This window comes from Lytechinus variegatus, chromosome 5 (assembly GCF_018143015.1).
Source record: "Lytechinus variegatus isolate NC3 chromosome 5, Lvar_3.0, whole genome shotgun sequence".
Classification (NCBI taxonomy): Eukaryota; Metazoa; Echinodermata; class Echinoidea; order Temnopleuroida; family Toxopneustidae; genus Lytechinus; species Lytechinus variegatus.
In genome coordinates, this window is record NC_054744.1 from 36079031 (window position 1) to 36102735 (window position 23705).

General features: G+C 35.0%; 2 protein-coding genes across 7 annotated transcripts in view; both read right to left on the reverse strand.

Moving 5' to 3' along the window:
* The window catches only part of LOC121416023 (osteoclast-stimulating factor 1-like), a 32523-nt gene extending 19619 nt beyond the window's left edge, over positions 1-12904 (reverse strand). The window contains exons 1-3 of one of the 2 annotated variants that reach the window (XM_041609452.1): positions 12734-12904; positions 4921-4967; positions 3256-3306 (exon numbers count right to left, since the gene is read on the reverse strand). In XM_041609452.1, the coding sequence (XP_041465386.1) occupies positions 3256-3306; positions 4921-4967; positions 12734-12782 (147 nt within the window). In that variant the 5' untranslated portion in view covers positions 12783-12904. The remainder of the gene's footprint in view (positions 1-3255; positions 3307-4920; positions 4968-12733) is intronic. The other variant, XM_041609453.1, reaches the window with a different exon arrangement.
* Positions 12905-15697: 2793 nt separating this feature from the next.
* Positions 15698-23705, reverse strand: part of LOC121416025 (secretory carrier-associated membrane protein 1-like) — a 46430-nt gene continuing 38422 nt past the window's right edge. For all 5 annotated transcript variants that reach the window (XM_041609458.1, XM_041609460.1, XM_041609459.1 and 2 more), the window contains exons 8-9: positions 22045-22177; positions 15698-20490 (exon numbers count right to left, since the gene is read on the reverse strand). In XM_041609458.1, the coding sequence (XP_041465392.1) occupies positions 20308-20490; positions 22045-22177 (316 nt within the window). In that variant the 3' untranslated portion in view covers positions 15698-20307. The remainder of the gene's footprint in view (positions 20491-22044; positions 22178-23705) is intronic.

Genomic DNA, 23705 nt, shown 5'->3' on the forward strand with positions numbered 1-23705 from the left:
TACGAGATAACAAAACAAAAATCATCTTCATTAAAATCAGCGAGATAAATTACCCTTACCACCTGATCACAGCTAATGCCAAGCCCTATGTACATGTATGTGCAGGGGAAACTGTTATAATTTCCCTGGTAATATGTGTACATAGTTTGTCACATAGATGAATTTGTGATTAACATTTCTTCAAACTTAATTTACAAATATAGAGCTTTCTGAAATAACTGGCCCACATGAATAGTCCATGTACACGTATATTATTTTGTTTTCATCCACATAGATTTATTTTCTGTGTTTACTTTCCCTTTAACAACAAAATGGACAGTGGACATTATATCCTGGACCAAATGGATAGATGACACAATGTAAAGCTTTTAACAAGATAGAAGGAAGAGGGAAGTGACAAATGGAAAGGAAATAATAAGTCTTGCAAAACAGACTTTGTCACACAGTTACACCAAGACAGACACACAAGGTGGTTTCAGACCGCCTCGAAGTTCGTCAGTTCCAGGTATTCTCTGATCGGGAAATTTACCCCGATCAGAAAATACCAGGTATTTTCGTAATGTGAAATCAAACTACACGTAATTTCCCCGAAAGAAAATACAAGCTAAATAGCAGGTACTTGGCGAAATTATGAGAACTTTCGCGGGGATTTTTCCAAGGTCGCAGGTATTTTGGCAATGTGAAAGTACATGTAATTTACGGGAACTGTTAGCCCAGCGTGTCGTTTGGGCTTGGGCACCGTGGGTGGCTGCTGGGCTAGTGATTTTGAATCTCGCGCCTTGCCTGCTTATCAGACCATACTGCCCATGCTCGTAACTTCAGGAACTTATCCCGAAAGGGTATGTTTCAGGGTGGTGTGAATGCAAGAATAATTAACGGGTATTTTTTAGCCTTCAAAAGTTCTCGTAATTTAACAGGGATTCTTGTGATCGAGGCGGTTTGAAACCACCTAGAGAGAGAAAGAGGATAGAAAAGGAAAGAGAGAAAGAATCAGAGTCAGTCAAACAGACAGAATGTGGAAACAGTATACTCAACAATACATATTAAAACATATAGGCCTTGAGTGTAACTATTTATCTAAAATGAACAATAGATCAGCCTCATTAATCAATTCAGTTTGAAAAGAATGATAGGCAATCAAACCATTGATTATTCCAGATTATTCTTGTTTCAGTTTTATAATTTACTATTGCTTTACAAATCTCTCGACAAATCGAGTGAGCAACTGAATAAGTGGTTACTTATTTTTGAGTCTGGAATTTACACAATTAACTCCTTTTAACTCTAAACTTCAATTTCAAACTGAGAAAAGTATTTAATGCAAGTCAAAACGAGCTCGTAGCCTGAGATCATCACAGGAGCATCTTCTAAAGACCCCCAAACAGGAGTAGCCCATGGTGAGCAAGCTTTCTCTGCCTCAGCACCTTCTCTTTAAAATAATTTGCCATTAAATTTAAGAATTATATCGTGACTAGAGACTATATCTAAACTGAAAACTTAGAGCCAATTTTGATCACTAATTTCAATATTTGCAAAATCTGGTTGGAACCAGTTTGTCAAGCAACACATTGAAGATAATGCGCTGGTGATCAGTGCATATACACATTCCAAGCTGATCAAACCCAAGTGCAAGATTTTTGCGCTTTGAGCGCGCCATGCATGACTGCGAGGTAACAATTTACGTCACAATCGCCTAACAAGGATTATTTCGCTAAGTTCGTGAATAACTGACATCTGATCTGGGGCCCATTTTATAAAGAGATACAAAGTTTGTATTGCAAGTTAGGCATTATGGCAACTACCATGGTAACAGGGCTCAGCAGCCAATCAAAATCAAGTTTGCCTTGGTAGTTGCCATTATAGCAAAGTTACAACAGTTGTATCTTTTTATGAAACGGGCCACAGAGCTACAGTCATACAAAGTGTTCTAAATAATAGCTTGAATTGCACCATAAAGCTGTAGGTAGTAACATTGACTGGCTCTTTTTCAGGAAACATCAAATATATTGCCCTTAAAAGAACCATGTTGCCCTCGTCTAAAGACCCATATGATTCTGTTGCAGGCAACATATTTGATGTTCCCCTCAAGGCCAATCAATATTGTATAATTATTGCAAATGTGTAACTTATTATAGTAAGTTTTATTAAATGGGTGCCAGATTTTTAGTTTATTATCAGAATAAGGAAACATCCAGCGAGGTGGATATTCAATGAGACATCAAAACTTTGAATTTTAACAAACTCAAGCTTAGCTTCCATAATAAAGTAGAAAACGAAATGAGTATTTTGACTATAATTTTTTTACTAAAACTGGCAAGTGGTGCGATCTGGACAACCCTCAATTTTCAAAATAATTATGCGCATCGTGCATGCATAAGGATGTCACACAAACATTAATATAAGCTTTCATATTGTACTGTTAAAAAAAAACGACTATATAAACAGACCGACACTGATTGATTTCAGGTCTAAGTACTAGACAAATAACATTTTAATCGAAATGTGAATAGGAACAGAAACCAATCCATGCTTTCAAGGACTTGAGCTACAAATCATGACTGCAATTAAATGTACATGTAGCTATAAAAGTTTGAACAAAGAATATATTTCAAACTATGGTACTGGAAACTATCACTATTAAAGGTAATGTAGTTGCAGCAAACGATTATTTCATGAGAAAATCTTTTAAATCATGCTTAATTGTCAAAATATCATCATACATCTGGATCTGGGACATTAATGTCAACTTGTCTTTGCAAAATAATTAAAGCTTACCTCAGAATCGATAATACTGATCTACTACCTTCATGATTAACAATCTATGAAATGTGTATTGAAAGTATGGAATATTATTTTTTTTCAATTTATTCATGATATTTTTATGTAAAATTAAACGATTCTGGAATGTTGCCTCATGAGAATAATATCTTGTCACTTAACAAACAACCATTTCAAATAAATAAAGATTCAAGATTCAAATATTTATTGTCTGTAAAAACACAGAAATTTGGCCTCCGCTGGCACTAAAATTTACATGACAACACTTATTCAACATTAATACAAAATACAGACATGACATAGAGTCAGACATAAATAATCAGTACAAAAATAACAGTATACAATTTCACCAATTAATAGACATAAGTAATGAATAAATAAATGAAATACTGACTTGTGTAATTCCTGTACATTGTAAAAGTATCTAGTGTTTGCAGTAGACAAGGTTGAATGTAAATAAATATTTTGATTACCCACCATTTCAGTCACATAGAGTAGGTCACCTTCATCAAATGTCAATTCATCACTCTGGAAATATAAGAGAAATTTGATGGAATGCAAATAGGGAAATTAAACAATAAAAATATAGGCCTACACTCAATATTCTATCGGTATGTTTTTAACAAATTGAATAATCATAATAGGTACCTTATAATGTTGAATGATATCAAAAATAAATCAAGTTTCCATATTAGCAAACAATGTTATCTATAGAGAAAGGAACATTTAATTTGCTTTAATACCGGTATTTTGATTAATATTCTTTGAAATTAGAATTATAAGACAATAATGCATATTCTTCAAATTATGCAAAGTCAATGTGCACATTGTTTACAAGTGTAAGTACTAATTAAGTTGAAGCCTTTAATTCAACTGTTGCCTAAAATGTCAACGCTCAAACTTGTTTTATTCCTGATTGAGTTTTTCAGAAAGTTTAAACCTAAACATGATAGCTGATTATTCTTAAAATAATTAATTAACAGTACATTGTCGTCATTGTGGATGAAACTTCCACATGTTCTTTTCAAACCACCAGAAAAAATAAAACTTCTCCAAAAGGTCAAGCGCGCACAAAGTTAATACACAAATAAAAATAAAACACACGCACTTGTTTCTATTGCGTGTGTGGGTACATGGAGCACTTTATGCATCAATTGGCAAGGCCCCATTAGTGTGTTATGGGCCCGTATTCTGAACTCAGGTGGAAATCAAACCCTGGTTTGAAGTTTTCGTTTAACTATGGAGAACCAATTGGTGCAGAAACCTCTATTAGTACACTTCAATTTATGAACTCTTCTGACACTTAAATCATTATTAAATAACTGTTACAGAATAACTGAAATATTTCTTCATTTTGAAATCAAAGGGAAACAAAGCAGTATGAAATATACAATATACAATATAAGCAGAATGTTTTTGTTTTTAGCTCTCCATAATTTTAGCACAGAGTACATGTAAGACCATGGTCTATTAAGTGAAATCCGACTTCAGAATATGGGCCTTGAGTACTTTTCCTCGGCCTCAAAGGTAATGCGTATGAGCTTGCGTCACATGCGTGTGTACAAGCTCCATCAAACTTATGGATATCAATGATTAGGTTATGTATTGCATTTCATGTTTAATATACATGTACATGTATTTACATACACCCTTTAATATTGAATAAAAGAATTAGATGTAGTGAAAAGGTACATGTATCATATAAAAAAAAAGTTATCCCAAATCATTCACTACCATTTTCTGTAGTATTTCTTCATGCTAGGAGACACTGGACATGCATAATAAAGAGAGTGCCGGGATTGGCTTACACCGTTAAGGAATGCCTAAATTCTTTGAGTATCAAAAAACTTGGCCATTCTCCCATTGTGCCTTTTTGATATTGAGAGGCTGTATAATCACAATGTTTTAAACCTAGATTCAAACAAAATTTAAATAAATTCATACATGTACTACATGTAGGCTATATCACTAAATTAATAATTTATGCAAACAATATGTGAATGTATGTTGCAAGTTCATACCACATTATACATAACTGCCTCACCCCTCCCCCCCATCTGTGATTCACTATAAAGTTTCAATGTTACAAGGTTTAATAGGATTTAATGAGATATTGTATGACCTTACGAACACTGCACTTACTTGCTGGGCTGTGTAGGCATAGAGTGATCTGAAAACCTTCACTTGACCTGAAATGCAAATTGTAAACAAAAGAATTTCAGCCATATGATTTCGGCGGTGTTTCATCTGTCTTTTATAAATGGCATTCAAACCCCTCACCAATATGACACTGCACAATTCATAACGCTGCTTTCTATTCCAATAAGGAATTAGAAAATTAGATTTTGAAAATCATTTTGTCAAACTGGAAAGGTCATATTGAATGTTTTCATGTACTATCGGCCAGCTCTATGTTATTGACAGGCGAGAGATTGCAAGCATTTTATATCATGGGATATGTAATTTCTTATTAGAAGAAAAATAGAGCAAATTACTGGAATCTGTTACATGTTTTAATTGAACGTAAGTAAAATATATCTCTCTTAGAGTATTTACATCAAGGAGTGTCTTGATTGGAAATGTCATATTGATTATGCCTGTTCTAAAATATCCCATAGTACTGTGTCTTATGTTTAAAGTCAAAAATAATCTCCCAAGGAACAAATTGATGAAATTTTGAGTTCATAAATCCCCCTCCCCATTTAAATTATTTCATTTGATGTCATTTATGGAAATATCTACAAAACAAAACTAGACAAGATTCATCAAATACAGAAACGCATAGCCCTGTTGATTACAAACAGCATCATTTATCTCCAACTTGGTATGTCATTGTTTTTTTTAAATGAAAATCATACCTGCAAATTACTTGAAAAAGGTTGAAACACTGAACATGTACATCAATATTCATGTTCAAATTTTCACTAAAAACTTTTTACTGCACATTTTTACATGTTCCAAACATATTCTACAGTTCATAATTACCCAATTCATCAAAGCAAAAACTTGCACATTCCTCTTTGTCATTCAACATTGCTCTATGATTTGGGGTGCATGAATAGAATAGTCTAAATTGCAATTTAAGATCTAGTACTAATTAGTAGTTTTAAGTACAATAAGAAATATGTATTCAATGTAATTTGTATATGGCTGAGAAGGTTATTCATTTCTTTCATCTTCTTTTATCGCTCTCTGTCATATTTGATTTCCTCTATGATCACGAGCTGTACAAGTGTTGTGTCTGGATCAATCTACGCATGTGATAGGATGGTGTGTAGAGTGTAATCTTTAAGTATTTTATGCAGGGCACGTTTTATAAGCAGTTTTTCTTGTTTTCGGTCCTAACCATTTATAAATTTATTATGTGATTATAAATAATTAGCAGTATTATACTAATCACGTAATAAATTTTGGTATTTGTGAAATAATATATTTTATCTATAAGTTATTCATCAAAACGGCATTGGTTATCGGAAGTACGTAATTCATAAGCGGTTCAAGGGTCGACGCTATTGTATTTGTGTTGTTTACATGTGGATCGAGGGGTCTACACGACATCAATCTGGTAAGAAACCTTCATTTTGTAACATTTTTACTGAAGATTTTTTAAAACCTTGCATTAGGCGTAGGAAGGTGTAGAAATTAATAAAATAAAAATATTTGACGTGATTCTTTCATCAAAAGAAGGATGGATTTCCTAGGGAAATCCATCTTTATTTACCTAGTTCTCTTATACATATATGAAGGCCTGTTCAAGACTCCAATGATGAAGAAGTATATGTCAGATTAAAAAAAGACATCATCATGGAGTCCTCAAGACTAGCCAAAAATAGGCTTTAACTGCACTGGGACTTCGTTGTGCCTCCTCCTGCATCCTGGAGGAGCTGTGGAAACATGTCATATTGATAGAACTCAACTCGGCCTCAGGCTCAGCTGCCAGAAAATTTGAAGATAGATCTACGGCTAAACGTAGATAGCTGGGAGCCGTCTGTTTCCAGGAGTTTTTTAACATTTTAAAATCTTCTTTAAATATTACTCCTCGTACACAGACGGCTCACTATCGTGTTTACGTCGCCATCTTGATTTCATTGTCATTGAGTTGTCTTTCGCTTGGCGACAGCACGCAATTCGCAAATCGCGCTATTTGTGTGCTGTCGCTAAGCTTTTTCGATATACCGGTATTAGTAATACCGTTCGGTATGAAAGTCATACCGGTATGGATACCGCCGTTGAAATTTCAATGCCGAAATACCGTCATACCAAAAGTTGAAAATATCATACCGGTATTTTCTTTTGTATTGTCGTTTATGGGTATTTTTACAGTAAAATTAAGCCAAAACAATAAGTTCTTTGGCTCTCTCAACGTATTTAATGAAATCAGAATCCAGTAATCTAACCTCGAAATGAATACATCGCCCCTTAACTACTGTCTGAGCTCCGTTAGCCGCTGCATAAGGCCACGGTCCCACTGCTACTGATTCTGGGGTGCATGTCGGCTCAGCTCCATGCACTCGTGTACACAGCTACAGTAAACAACAAAGTCGACCGAGACGGAGAGCATTTCATGAAGAGTTTTTTTCAGTGGTTTCAACAACAGATTTGCTTTCCGCCAATCACATGCGAGGGTTTCCTAGCTTGTAACATCCCTCTACACAAACAAAATCACTGACAAAACTCTTTTTGAAACACTCCCTAGCTTGCCTTTTGACCACGTGGTGCATTGCGGGCTTCAACAAAGTATCAACCTTGGCTTGGGGCGTTGACAGACAAACCACAGGGATTAACACTTGTTTTTTCTTTATGCAAGTTTTTTTTTCTCGGACTGCTCTTAACTTGTATCAATGGGAATGTCCACTGAGTTTTTTTTGTTTTTTTTTTGGGGGGGTGCTGTGCATTGACAGACAAACCACAGGGGTTAACACTTTTTTTTTCTTTATGCAATATTTTTCTTTTCTGGACTGCTCTTGACTTGTTTCAATTATGACAAGTTTATTTTTATACCATAGGCCTGCTACAAAAATCGTCTGACCACCCACCCCCCCCCCAAAAAAAAAAAATAGATAAATAAATAAATACATAAAGAAAAAAATAATACATTAATGAATACATAAATTAAATATGAAAATAAAAAAAGACAGAAAATGTTGATAACATTAACAGGAAAAGAATATTTGTGTGATTTGTGATGGGTGTTGTATCCGTTTTGTGCATGTGCGGTCATGAATAAAATAAAATAAACTATTGGATTGATTGTATGATGGTCTCGTGGCGTGATAAGATGTTTAATAATCAACTAAAATTTGGCATGTGTGAAAGATGACATTGACAAAAAAAGAGGGGAAGATCGAGATTCGGAGAAGAGGAGGATGTTGATTGTTTGTGGTAAGAGAGGGGTGGTGACGGGGAGAGAATGGCCGATGGGAAAGAGAGAGTGAAGAATTAAGGGGCTGGGGAGATAAAGAAAAACAAAAGCAAGAAAAAATGAGTGAGAAAGAGGCAGCCGGGGGATAAGAAGTTTGGGGTGGGGTTTACTTTTAGACAATGTGGGGATTCATAAGAGGGGGGTTCAACACAATGGACATTTATAAGAAAAGTTATGTACGAGACGTCAAAATTTGAGGTCAACAAACTTTGAACCTTCGACGAACACCACGTATGTTCATCACCCATAGGTTATGTATCAACCCAGTGGAGTTCGCCATTAAAGGCCTTTGCACAGTTTCAACGTTGGTGTCGTGATACTTTTTAATAAAGAAAATGTGTGTCGTACACATGACAACATGTATTGTTGCTGGAATTTCCAGGAATTTAAAATGGATATGGTGTGATCAAACTATGAAAATTTATAACCCATATGTCAATGGTCATATCAAGACTTTAGTTCAGAATATCGTGCACAAATAAAAGGCAGATCAGCCTAATTTCATATCATTGTCTAATACGTAATAGATCGGGTGTGGGGGTGGGGGTAAAAAATTTCAACATTCTATTCTACCAAGTTCTCAATTTTTTTTATTCTTTCTTTCTATAGTATGTCATTTTGTTGTTATTTCTTTGTATATTTCTGTTGAGTTTGACAACTCTCCGGTTTTTTTTAATGTGTAAGCTAGATGAATAGTCAGTGGATCTTGGGGCATATGGCAATTGAAATCACGTATGTCAAGTGGCGTTATCATCTGATCGGGGGGGGGGGGGGGGGGGTGAGAGCAATATAAAAGTATCGAGCTGCAATTTTAAAAAAATGTCCCCCCCCCCCTCCCTCCATAAAGAGCTGTTAGTAGACGGGGATATATAAATCGTGTGTGAAGGGGGTGGCGGTCAAAGCAATATATTGAGTTAAAAATTCAACAAAAATATTTAAGGGTACCACCAAAGAGCGAGCTTTTTTTTCCAAGTATTTGTCCTAAAATTTAAATATTCTGGGCAATGTTTGTGATCCTCAATGTGTATCCACCAACTAAATAATTACCGCCAGCGCGAAGCGCGAACAGACAATTTATCTTATCAAAAAGGGATTAAAATATTTGATATTCTGATCTGTAAAAGGGACAATTTAGGCTCTGTATTTCAAGCACTTTGTGGGAAAATTGTTATAGGTGGATATGGATCACAGTTTGAAATAAGCTGATATGTTTCAATATATTCCTTTGAGCTTTGACATATAGCACCCGGACATCCTTAGAACATTATGTCATCAAATGAAAATGATGACTATGTTCATATTTCTCTTCCAAAGCGCGAAATAGAACTTGTCAATATTCGAGTCCATTTTTAAAAATGACATAGTAATTATTAAATTGACATCTTATCTATTAATGTAATAAGCCTAATGAGCCCGTGAAAATCTTTTAGTATTATGGCTTGAAAACTGGACATTAAAAACACTTTTGCAATTATGATGCGCGACTTGATATATAAGAGGAAAGGATTAAGAGAAAGTAATTTTACAGCTACAACTGTAGTAAAGTATATTCATTTGCGAAAAAAGGTAATTCTTTTTTTATCTTAAAACCGTTCCGGTGATATTCATAATGTAGTTTATATTCAAAGAAGTAAATTGTGTCAGGAACTCGTTGGCTGCAGTAAATAAATAGTTTGTATCATATCCAATTTTAGTCGAAGTGCCGGAATCGAGCTCTTTGGTATTAACACCGCTTGAAAAAACCAATTATGTACATTGAAGACTAAACGCTGACTAAACAAAAGAAAAATATAAACTGATTGAAATTGCCATGCATTGCATACAATGACATACATGCAGTATTTTGTTTCTTTTACACAAAGAAAACTCAGACTATGCAGAAGCGGATCTAGAGGGGGGGTTGCAACCCCCCCAAAAAAAAAAAAAAAAAAAATCCGCGGACCATTTTTTAATTTAATTTTATTCTATTTCTATGTATTCATTTAACCTCTATACCAAAAATAGTGGAGTTTTAGATGCAAGAAAACGCCATTTTCACACACAGATTTTCAAAAAATTTCTCTCCTGTGGGAGGGGGGGACACCCCCCTCCCACACCCTCTCCCCTCGCTCGGTCCGCTCGCTTGGACTCGGTCGCTTCGCTCCCTCGCATACCACCCCAACCCCCTTTATAAAAAGCTGGATCCGCCCCTGCTATGACACCCATCATGATTTTTGCTTACAATATGATTATATTTACATCACAATTTAGATGATTATAGACACCCCACGCACACATATGCGCTATGTATACAGTCCAATGTGAGTATGTTACATAATGCAATCTTGACTTAAATTTGCCTTTTAGTAATTCAGGAAAGAAATAATAATTCTCGAAAATGAAATCATTCATGTGTCAGGTTTATTCCGAGCACTTTCGAAAATCGTTTAGCCATCAATTTTCACAGATTAAGTGACAAACTTAAGCATTAAAGTGCAAAGTGATCATTACAAGGGAAAAGGTACGTAGAAAATATGACCTTACACCAGTATGGGACTAGATATCCGTCCCCGCAGACACGGCGATCAGCCAGTGTGCGCACGCTAAAATTTATCATTCTGCGGCTCGCGTGCTAGGAAATAACTGGATTTTTCTCTCAATTACGAAACTCATTGTGGAAAAGGTTATCCCCCATGCATTGATATACTCGTAAAATTTAGCGTCATGTATCATTTACACACAAAAAATAGAATATAACCCTTCTTTTGGAGAACTATTAGTAAGTTGTTCGAATCTAACTATTTTCTTTTGAAAATATAAAAAAAAATTACCTGATTTCAAATGCCTGTCTTTTCCTTAAAAAAACTGGAGCACAAAATCCACTGCCGTTATCATTTATGAAAAATTCTAAAAAATGTACTAAGATGCTTTTAAAGAAAATGAAAATTTAAGGGGATTCGAAAATAAGGATTTTTCAATGTTATATCAAATTTCTGTTATATTTTCATCAATTTTGGGATTGCATCGAAATGACTGATAATTCGAAGTCTACCCACACAGTGCTTGTAAATTTGGTATATGTTGGTAAACTGATAGTTAACGTAAATGATAAACATTCATAGCCTCACTAAAATTTAACGATTCCACTGTTTTTATGATTTTAATGTCGCAGACATTTTAGAGAGTGAAAAAAGGGATGCTCACGAACGTCTCTAACAATACGGCTAAGCGAGAAGACCTTTCAATGGCGCGCTCCACTGATTTGAGGCCGTGAACATACGTGACACGCATTGATGTGAGTGGTAAACAAAAGGGGCGAATCTGAATGTGAAAGAGTGGGGCCAGATCGGTGAAGGGAAAATTACGCATACCAGTATATCAGTAGAGGCGCACGGCCAATATTGGAGACTGTCTCCAATGTGGGAGATTATCTCCAATATCAGAGACTTATGTGAAGAATTTGGGTATCCAATTTCAGAGACAGTCTCCAGTTTTGGAGACCAATTTCCTTTGTTTACATTTGCGGCAAAAGGATTACCTTGGTGGCAAATAAAAATGTGATAAGCAGATTCCTCATGAAAAATTACCCCTTTTCACCGTCTACTTTAAAAATTCACCGTCTACTTTTGTTTTGATAAGGATTTTTGTTGTCAATCACACACAAAACAAATGGGCTTCTGACCTCAGTGAGACAAAATTTTGGGTGGAAAAAATCATGCTTTTGTTGGTGTTGTTTCTTTTGTCCTTTTGCAAAGCAAGTCTCCAATGTGGGAGATTGTCTCCCCTATTGGAGAGTCTCCCATATTGGCCGTGCGCCTCTACTGTATATCCTTGACAGTTTTAGCAGGGAATTTTGGTGCTTGGAAGTTAGGGCATGTACACACATTTAGCAAAGTAGCAGTGAGTTTGTGCGGTGTAGCATTTGGAAACTTGACTTATTGATTTCGTAATCGTACCATGTGCTTGCTGAGATAATTTTGCACACATGCACAGCTAATTCACAGCTCTCGTTGGGGAGAGAGCATGATCGTATAACTTTTGGTAAAGAGAAAGTTTTTGTCATGCTGAGCATTCCTCAGCTGACCACAAGCATCCCCTCTTTATCCGAGGCCATATCTGGGCTAAACAAACTTTGGACACTGTTTGCACAATAAATTGGGAATTTACTCGGTATTACTATTAGTCGGTATACCGGTAATGGGGTATTGAAGCTATTAGTAATACCGGTATTTAATATCAATACCGAAAAAGCTTAGCTGTCGCCAAGCAAAAGACAATGAAATCAACATTGACAGAAATCCATTGCGTAAACATGGATGTCAGATTGTCATGTTCATAGTGCAAGGACAGGTAAGTATAATGTGAGGGCACCAGCCTTGTACTTGTCTCCTCGATCTCGAGCGCGTGCATCAAGATAAGCCAGCACTGTGGGCCTTCGGTACCGTACCCCCGGGGAGTTTCCGGGGCTGCAACGCCTTCATACCGCATCATTCAGCTCAGCAAAACTAAAGTAAAACTACCTCCACAATTACTTCTTTAGCATTGTAATATTACCTGGCTTGGGCTGGGGTCTTGGAGGTGCAGGTCTAGCAGGTGTCGTCATAATGTTTACAGTTTTAATTGCTCGATAGATAGAAGGAATACACGAAATATATTCCTATTCCAAGATGTAAACAAACACGGAAGTGAATGAAAAAATTGTACTACGGTATCGTTAACGTAAAAAAAAATAGGAACAGGTCGAGTCGAAGTGGCTTTTCCCCGGCTGGCGATTTTTTTTCCCCGTATTTTCAGGGGTCTGCATGGGACTATGGTCTGGGGACATAGGCGGCGGAAGCGGGGGGACGTGTCCCCCCTAAATTTGAGGAGGGGACGGTCCCCCCTCCCCTAATTTATTTTTTTTTGCTTGTCAATTTATTTTCCTAGGTCGATCCCCTAAAATTTTTGGGTTGAGAGTAAAATTTTTTTTGGTTGTCCCCTCCTAAAATTGTTGGTTTCCGCCGCCAATGTCTGGGGATGTAGTCTTTAATAGACGCAATTTGTTTTTCTTTGTAATATATAAATGTGAGGGGGGACACTGTCATTAAGATGGTCATCATGATCGTACACAAAATCTTATAAATCACAGATGGGCAATGTACACAAAGTAAAAAGGATATCAAAATTGCCAAAATTTGGAGGTTGTACTTTTCAACCCTCATTAAATATTTTACCATATCATAAAACTATCTAAAATGAAGCTTTAATATTCAGGCAGGAGAAAACATTGTAAAATTATTTTTTAAGAGTCATTTTACAAGCATATATGGTGTCTAATTAAACTTCTTGATGTAGGGCAATGTAATCTAAAATCATGATTTTATGAGGCTATATTTGCATTTATGAAAAATTTGAAAGCCTGTAGAACAGTCACAGGACACAAACTCAAGGCAATCAACAAAGCTCAGGTAGATCATTGAAGAAAACAAAGAAAAGAAAGGGAGTAGAAAGAAGAGAAAAATGAAAGAAATAGAAGGAAAATAAATAGATCAAAGCTGATGTGCATGAAGGGAAATTAAAGGGCAAACAAATCTTTAGTTCTTCTTTAATTCATGGAAAGGAAAAGAAAATAGCACAGTAGCCTCATCAGACTGTTTAAAAAGTATAATTTTGGGCCATCATGATCAAAAGGGACATTTGTTCCATTTAATTCCATCTTTCTCTACAAAATATATATTTATATTTCCCTTCTTTCTGTCTATGCTTCCTCTTGGCCAGGGGGGATTCAAATTAATACACCTATGTGCTGCACCAAAGTAAAAAAAGCTGTGGAAATAAATCTTGGGTTTTAAAATGGAGGTCTCCGAAATGGCTCTTGGATCAATGATTGCTAAAAATGGAATGCACTGGAACTGATGACATAAAAAAAAATGGGGATCTCCAGAACGTAGCATGGTGGCGGCAATGTTAAAGTGCAAAATCACAAGAAACCATAAATTTGGGGGACTTTGGAATTTCCATGGCTTTCTAAATTGGTGATGCTCTGGAATGGAAATTTAGTAGGCTTAAAATGGGGTTTTCAACTGTGGCACTTACATATCATACATTTGTACCGAGCAGCCACCCCCCCCCCCCCTCTCCTTCCTATTGCAAGTGATTTCCATTCTAAAATTGAATTTCGTGACAAACATAAGAATACTACTTTGAAAAAAATGGCAAGTTAACTGGTCACACAAATCAATCACAAGTCTTACAAATTTGCATGCAGTACATGTAGGTTGCTTTTACACTTCTTACAACAGGAAGTACGAGATTTCTTTTTCTCTTGCAGACATTTGCAATTGATTGGGAACAAGGTTCTTGAAACATCCTCTATTTACCTTGGAAGTAGGCAAGGTAAATAGAGGATGTCTCAAGAATGAAACATCCTATTTCTTACATGCCAGGTAACATTCTCTTGAAACATCCTCTAATTGTGGTTTGCATGAAAGATGATTTTTAGGAAACACCAAACCATATAATTTATAGGAGAGAGATTTCTTTCCTAAAAACAACCAATTACATTGATAGACTACTATCAGTCCTCCTTTTCCTTTTTTGTGTATTACACAGGTATTTCTAAGGTCCACAAATATGTTTGACTTAGGAAATATATTTGACATGATTTAGTCTAAGAGTTAATGAGTAATAATGTAAACTAAGGCAGACTTAACCCTATCTAGGCCGGGGGGCCTCAACCCCCCCCCCCCCTCATCGATCCACACAATATTTTCAACACAGATTTTCGTTACCGTCCCGCTCACTTACTTTTTACTTTTCAAGTCTTCCACATGTTTTGAGACCAAATTTGCGACACCCAGATACCAAAATTACTCCAAAACGTGATTTTGTATAGTCATTACAAATTGTGTTTTCAACCAAAAATCATACATGTATGATAATTCCTACTTTTGCTGGTCTAAATAGATTTATTTTAAGCTGTTTATGTTCTCAGAAAGAGTCCCAAAGTTAATCGAAGGAACAATTAAAAACCATGGTTAAAAAACAAAGATATACATAAGAAATTTCAAAAAACAATATAATACATAAGAGATTGATGTGATATTGCTTTTTTCACATACGTTTTCTAAGAACGCCACAAAGAGTTTGAACACCAAACATTAAAACATTTGGAGCTTTAATGAAGGGAGTTAGAGGAAAAAGTTTGATATTTCAATTATGCATTGATAAGCACAATTAATGAATAGCAATTTGCATGAAATCAATTACTATACAATTTTAAAGAATATGTCCCAAACAACTTGCATGCCAGTTTTCGGCGCGATCAGGCAGTCGACGGATGAGATTTCAAGGAGGCCCCTCCCCCGGCCATATGATATCACGATCTCTCCTAATACCTAGATAGGGTTTAACTGTATCTACAATCTACATGTAGCTGTACATTATTTTTTTTTGGGGGGGGTAATATGTGCCACAAGTTTATAATATTTTAAAACGTTTAAAATGGAAAATAAGCCAATAAACAATAAAATAGTTATATCAGATAGGTCTATGCAAGTCTTTAATGGGAAACAAGTCAAGAATACAATTTAAATAAAGTTAAACAAGACATTGACATCAATTATGTATGAAATGTTTCCCCTCTGTATTTATGCATATGTTACTATACAAACCAAATAATTTCATTCAACCATAGTCTTCCATCATAAAGGAGTTATCATACATATATAAATCATTCTGATTACATCATATACATAGTAATGCTTTAGTTTTCCCCTGTAAGATATTTCCATAGAAACATTCATTTCACATTCATGTAGCTGAAACCCCCAGCTGTATCACAGATGAAATAATTAAGGGATATGCATCAAAATGTTCTGAATCAAGTCCTGATGATTTCAAAAACATTTAATTAGGCAGATTTGAGTATACATGGCTCTTATATAATAACTTTGTGCTCAATACTACATTGCTACCAATATAAAGATTTCCTAGACAGCTATTAAAGGAGTGCTGAATAGTTTTATAAAGAAACATATTTACAACCAATTGTTATCTGTCAGACAATCAAAACCCAGTAGAGCTTTTTGAGCTGCAAGAGGGAATCATTGTCATCTCATTGAAAAAATTCCATCTAAAGAGATCACCTCCAAAAGGTTCAAAATCCGCTTTTGATAAAAATTGATTCATAAATATCAGAAGACTACTCAGGTAGGAACATTTTTTTGAAAAAAAATCTCAAATTTGAAGATACCATGAGGAAATGTACTTTCGAATCACTTTCAATAGAGCCCTCAATGTATGAAAGCATAGCAAACAAACATGATTAACACAGGTGGATGTGGAACCCATCGGAAATGATAACTTGATTTTCTTTTTTAATGGTTCTTTGCGTGAACCTCATTATACAACTGAATTTGAATGTCATTCCCATGAATGAATACAAGCCATTGTCTAATTAATGAAACCTTGCTATTTCAGGACATTTCATACTGAAATTATGGAATTCGTGAAAAAAAAATCATGTCTGGTAAAATAACAAAACCATGCCATAATAATCATGCATTGAACAAACACATTTCCTGCAATCTTAAGAGGGCTTTTGAATTCAAAATATGCATTAGATAAGATTAACCAATTTGAAGTCAAATAATTTGAAAACAGCCCATTTGCATTGCCCTTTCAATTACACCAATTTCACATAGATATGACCTATCTACAAATTACAAGCCAATCTATATCAACACTGAATTAAACTTGTCAAGAGCCTATGCTATAAATGAGAAGTTTCAACTAAGATAAGGAATATCAAATATGTGGAGGTGAATCAATTTTTAAAAGTACCAAAACTGACTTGCGTGCCTACTACGGTACAGCATACTTCCTATTGAACTTTTATGCTACAAGAATCACAATGCAGTTTTGATCAATATCACAATCTATATTCATTAAAAAATTACCTACACTATCTACATAATTGCTATAACAAGGGATCAAACACAAATACACAACTAGTTTACTGAAAATGCATTTTCCTATCAATTGCAGTATTTTTTTTATACAATAGTACTATAAATTGCTTTTTTTTTGTGTGTATCTACTATCAACAACAAAAATATCTATGGAAATATATCTACAAAATGTAAACCATGACGGAGAATTGACAAAGGATAGCATACTAATACTAGTAGACAAAATAAAAATATTCATAAAATATATCTGCAAATAGTAAAGTTTCCGTTTTATAGGTCAAGTGTCTGGGAGAGTATTGTAAAAAAACTCTTCCATCAATAAAGAAAGTTATTCATGACTTCTTTTCTTTTATTGAAGGTTCATATATATATTTGTGGCAGTTCAAAAAGACAACCAATATAACTTTGTGGGGGAATGCCTAGCATTGATAGGATATATACATTTTTCATCGACTTGATCTCCTAAACATGAGTTTAAAACCATGTTGAAATGTAATACCATGGTCACATTTGCTCTACGGCGGCCGTACGGCGAGTCGACAACAGCCGTTTCAACATTTTTTGTACCAACTATATCATCAATCATTTGGGTTACCTCCATGAAAACCTATGGAATACAAATAATTATTTGAGTACAGAAAGAGAGAATAACATATTCTGCCCATAATGCATACAGCTTAGGATGGAATATCATGAAAAAATTATTTCTGATTAAAGCACTGTGACAAAAAAAGCAAAGGAAGTCACTACAGGACTACCAAACTCATAAACAGAATTGATTATGAAAAGGGTATTCTTTGCTAGAAAGGTGGGTTTTTCATCCTTTTTACAGTTAAAATGTGTATAATTTGATGTTTGTGGGGAAAGGTATTTTTCATAACCCAGCAATATTTCCATAACAGTATAAAATACTGGAAAGACACAATACTTGCCGTTTTGCAACTGAAAGGACTCCCTCTCCAGTTCAATTCATAGCAAGTTAAAGAATACTTCATGTCACAATCTTCACAAGATTATCTCCTGGCTTGGGCATCTATAAGTTACGATGTGATTGCAGAAATTGTAATTACTAATGATTGGCCATTCCTCTATACCTCAAGGGCATGTATTACTAAACTTTCTACAATTCACTTTTATACTTTTATATCAGTTGTGTCATATTCCACATATGTAAAGACAGATATCTAGTATTGATCACTATCATAATACACAACTTACATGTGTAAATAATCTTTTGACAAAAATATTGAATATAAAACATCTCACTGAGAACAAATTGAAAGTGTTATACACATACATTTCATATCAAATCTTCTACTTCTGATAAGCTCCAAGCTATTGTCTTATTCACTATAATGAGAAATTCTAAGAATGAATTCAAGGGGAGATACATTGCAAATCATATGCAAATACATCAAATATAATTGTCTTGGAAGGATACAAATGAAATTGTCCATTAAACAAGGAAAACTTGTAATGAACTGATCTGTTTGACAGCAGCCAACACCTAATTTACAGCAGACATACATCTATTTTAAATATCCCTTCATCAATTTATTAAATTTCAAGAGGTCAATATTACTTTATATGGAAAAACTTCATCGTAAGCCATGAAATATCCTCCATTTTTTTTTCAAAGACTTTCAAAACTTGGTCACATTTATAAATATAGCATTATAGAAATACAAAAATATCACAGAAGGGTTCACATTTTGGATGTCATCACTTAACATAACTTAACATATGGAATGAAATGTTTTCACAAAGTCATATATCTAAAAATATATATATTGAAACCTGACAAAGATCATGGTATTGTTTATATTAGAGATCACAAATATTAATGACTGCAGTTAACTACCATCTTGTGAAGTATTTACCAATTGCAAAGTTGTATCACAATATCATAAATCATCTCGAATCCTTCAAACAGGCGTCTTTTTCACTTATTTTTTTTTAAACAATATTATACATGCAGATATCACATGATCACAGATGAAACTTTGGGGTACAGTGAGCTAGGTTGCCATAGAGAGAGGTCAGGGTATGGTAGTACTCACCCTCCAACACCATCACTCTACTTGATTGGTTCTCTACCCAGCGCATGCATATGCCATGATGCCGAGTCATGAAAATCTCACACAAAGTTGTTTTAACTTAGCATCTCTGACTGAAATCTTTTTAAATGCCCCTCACCCCATATAGAATGGAGCATTTTATATGGGAACCACAGTAGCATTTCAAGAATAGCACTGTTGAGTCATTAATTTATCATTCATTCCGATACATTCATAATCCTTGTTCTTTATCTATCCATTTGAATATAATCATACGCAACAAACTGAAAATACCCATGCCACAAACCACATGACCTATCCACTCTAATCCTTGTAATCCAGTCTCTCTTTACAGTCCTATCTTAACAATCAGGCAAACCAACCAATTTTGAATAGAAAATACACAATTTAAATTCTATCAATGATACCATATCATTAAATCAATCAAGACCCTTAATTCAGTCTTCATTCGTTAGCTTTTCCAAGTCTGTTGTCAACTCGATTGCATATGTAATGAAAGATTGGTTTCAATGAGGTTCTCCAGATATGAGCCTTTATCTTGGCATTAATCAATTCAATAATATTATTTCACCATACCATCAGAGGTACATGGAATTCATATTGGTGGTCCCCTCCATTCTTTTCATCAGAAATTCATTGCATTTTAACACTGAAAATAAAGGCAATGAGACCTTTGACACATAAAGACATGAATTTATTATAATGACAAACACATAATGGTGAGATAAATATAGATATAGATACAAAATGTGTCTTTCCAGGAATTTTCAATCATGAAAATAAAGTGCAATCATACCATGTTTGTTTCACAACTTGCTGAATAGACTGTCATTAATAATATTAATCATATTTTTCTAACTGATATTGCAAGAGTTTGACAAAGAAGAGAAGTAGATTAGTCGTTTTATGAAAAAAAAATTGACATACTGTAGCTTATCATTCTTCCATGATGTTACTCCACAGCCTTCATCAGGAAACACGATTCTCTTGTGGTCGTCATCAACCCCTGGTTCTAGGTAATCTCTATTCATCAAAACTAAACTGACTCCAGGTAGAGCCGAATATACAAACGTCCATTCTCCTGTCAAATGTCTCCGGCTCACATTCTGTTGTTTCCCGCTCCTCCACCGGAGCTGAACATGGATGTGGTGGCGCCGCTCACAGCGCTGGCCGCGGCTTCCCTTGTCGCAGTCTGTACACCAGGGTTGGTGACGACGCCCCTCGCAAACTCTTCCTGGGCTTTTGAGAAGCTGGCGCCTGTACCTCTGTACAGTGCATGGACCTACAGGTTTGGTGGACGATGAAAATAAGGATTACTGACATGGACCCGAAATACATATAAATGTACTAGGTGTTTCAGAAAAAGTAGAATGGTGGATTTTAAAGACTGTAGAAGATGCTTTTACAAATGATGTAAAAAAAAACCAATTCAGTGCATAGTAATTAAAGTTCACTGTTCTGCTTTTTATGAAACCAAGTAGAGAGACAGAGATTATGGTCATTACAATTAGAGAATTCTCAACAAAATTAGCATCATACATATCAGCTATACATGTATATGCAGCTGTAATTGTTGGATACAAAAAACATTCCATTTAAGACATGTTATTGTTAAATTTATTTGAATAATTAGTAGGTGGTCCAAAAAATGGGAAAATGTGATAGAAAATTGAATCAATTTTTTCTTGGAATTGTTCTTAAAATTATTTTTAGTGTATTTGTATCTTGGAGACTAAATCATTGCAACAACAAATCAGTAAAGAATTTACTATATTTCACGAGACCAGGGAGAAAAAAGAATCTCTTTCTGCTCATTCAATTTGAAAGGGAATATGACACTCATTCCTGGGAAAAGAATGATTGGAAAAATAGCAAAGATGGGACAGTGAAAGTTTGACAGTTTTTCCTTCATATTCCACATATAATATATCATCTTAATACTGCAATAGTTGATCAAATAATTGATGCATATGGAAGATGTATGAGATTTTCTATTCATGGAATGTATGATCACATTTATTGCCTCCTGATAAACTTCATGAAATATATCACATTGATCTAATGAGCTGCTATGATTTACAAAAAGAGCAGGTAGTTTGGTATGATATTACAGAATAAAAGAGGATGTGCGAACACAAAGATGTTCCTGAATTTTTTTTATTTTTATTTATTTACTTAATGCCTCTTAAAGGAAGTCCATCATCATGAAACCTAGACGAAACTAAAAATAGACATTACACATTGACGTCATTGCATCCTCTATCTTATAGGATGAAACCATTGCCTTGCATGCAACTGCGTTTACACATATTCCTATATATCCTCTCAGAGAGGTTCTATGAGCTTATGTATGATAAGATCTTTTGGAAAGTGAGCAAAAGTTTTTACTTTGAAACAAATGTGAGCATTGCAAATACCTTTGTAATACGTCTGTGCCAAGTTATAAAGGTGTAGTCTTGTCAGCAAGTTTCACGATGGTGGACTGCATTTACAGGCTTTCACACCAATAGAATTTTAACCCACTGGCATGTTTTTGTCAATCAGATTGAGTGGAATCTAGCTAAACTACTGACAAACTTAACAAGGATTTGCTGTATATTTTTCTTGCCTCATATGGTTAAGTCATTGCATGACTATCGCTGGTGTGGAGTTGCCCAAATAATCCACTTAGAAGATGCCATGGCAGTGAAAAGAGCTGCATTTATTAACATACATCCTGCCAAGGCCTTTCAGAAAACAGTGACAGATTCACCCATTTTGGCAAATCCATTGACCCAAACATAAATCTTAAGAAGCACATGAACACCAAATTTTGACAAAATTTCTGATCATTAACCTTTTGCAGATAGATGACATCTAGGACGGCCATTGTGGTGAAAAGAGCTGCAACTATTAACATACATCCGGCGATGGCCTTTCCAGAAACATTTTCAGCTTTGCCCATTGACTGCAACCCATTAACCCAGCCCCTAAAATATGATGAATGAAAATGAAGAAAACATACATAGAATGGCTGATATTGAAATGCATCATGAAGCAGAAGGAAACATACACAGAGGCAAACACAATGTGAGAAGCTTATATCTCTTGTAATATAAGCAGACAGGAAAGTGTTTATATCTCTTGTAACATAAGCAGACAGGAAAGTGTACTATGAAGATGTTCTTAAAATTTAAATCCCTCTTAAATTGTGTCTTTTCCTGTTAATTTATTCTTATTTTATTGTTGTTGATTTTTTTAAACCAAGGACAATTTCCCCATTCAGCTTTTGTAAGGGAAGGAAAACAAAGGAAATATTATCACAAATGATGGGATAAAAAAGATCAGAAAACTATAACGGCAAATAAAATTTTTGTGTGCATTGTCATTCCCCCCCCATCCGACCTCAATGGTGGTCTAATATGTTTAATATGTCCCAAAAGAATAAAGTGGAGGACATTTGCTAGTAATTTGAGTGTGATAATGAATTTCTGCTATGAAGTGACAATTTTGCAACATATTACAGAGTTTAGCATTGGTGGTATAAGAACTCAGTTTGACCCTTGGAGATTATTTCATTAAAAAAAATTGACCAATAATACCAAGTGTGAGATTTATATTCAAATTTCCTCTCGACCAATCATACAACACTATCTAAGATGCTTTCGAATGACAATGTGTTTCATGAAACAGGGTCAAGGCTCTGGTTAAACTTTCCTTGTAACATATACTTTAAAATATGCACAAGTACAGAGAAGCATTGAAGCGATTTTTACTTTAAACAAGTGGAATGCCTCTGGCCGTCTCACCTGCATCACGCGGTTCAATACAGCAGCAGTGCTGACTTTGAATACTACTCTAACTCGCACAAGATGTTCAGTGACACATGGTTACTCTTATGTCCACTTTTTATGAACTAGACCAATAAACTTACAGAGATATGATGGTTATTCAACAAAAAACCCCAACATGGCCAAAGTTCATTGACCTTACATGACCTTCGACCTTGATCATGTGACCTGAAACTCGAACAGGATATTCAGTGATACTTGATTACTCTTATGTACAAGTTTCATGAATCAGATCCATAAACTTTCAAAGTTATGATGTAATTCAACAGATACACCCAATTCGGCCAAAGTTCATTGACCTTTGACCTTGGTCATGTGACCTGAAACGCGCACAGGATGTTCAGTGATACTTGATTACTCTAATGTCCAAGTTTAATGAACTAGACCAATAAACTTTCAAAGTTATGATGGTAATTCAACAGATACCCCCGATTCGGCAAAAGTTCATTGACCCTAAATGACCTTTGACCTTAATCATGAGACCTGAAACTTGCACAAAATTTTCAGTGATGCTTGATTACTATTGTGTCCAAGTTTCATGAATCAGATCCATAAACTTTCAAAGTTATGATGGGAATTCAACAGATATCCCCAATTCGGCCAAAGTTCATTGACCCTAAATGACCTTTGACCTTGGTCATGTAACGTGAAACTCATGTAGGATGTT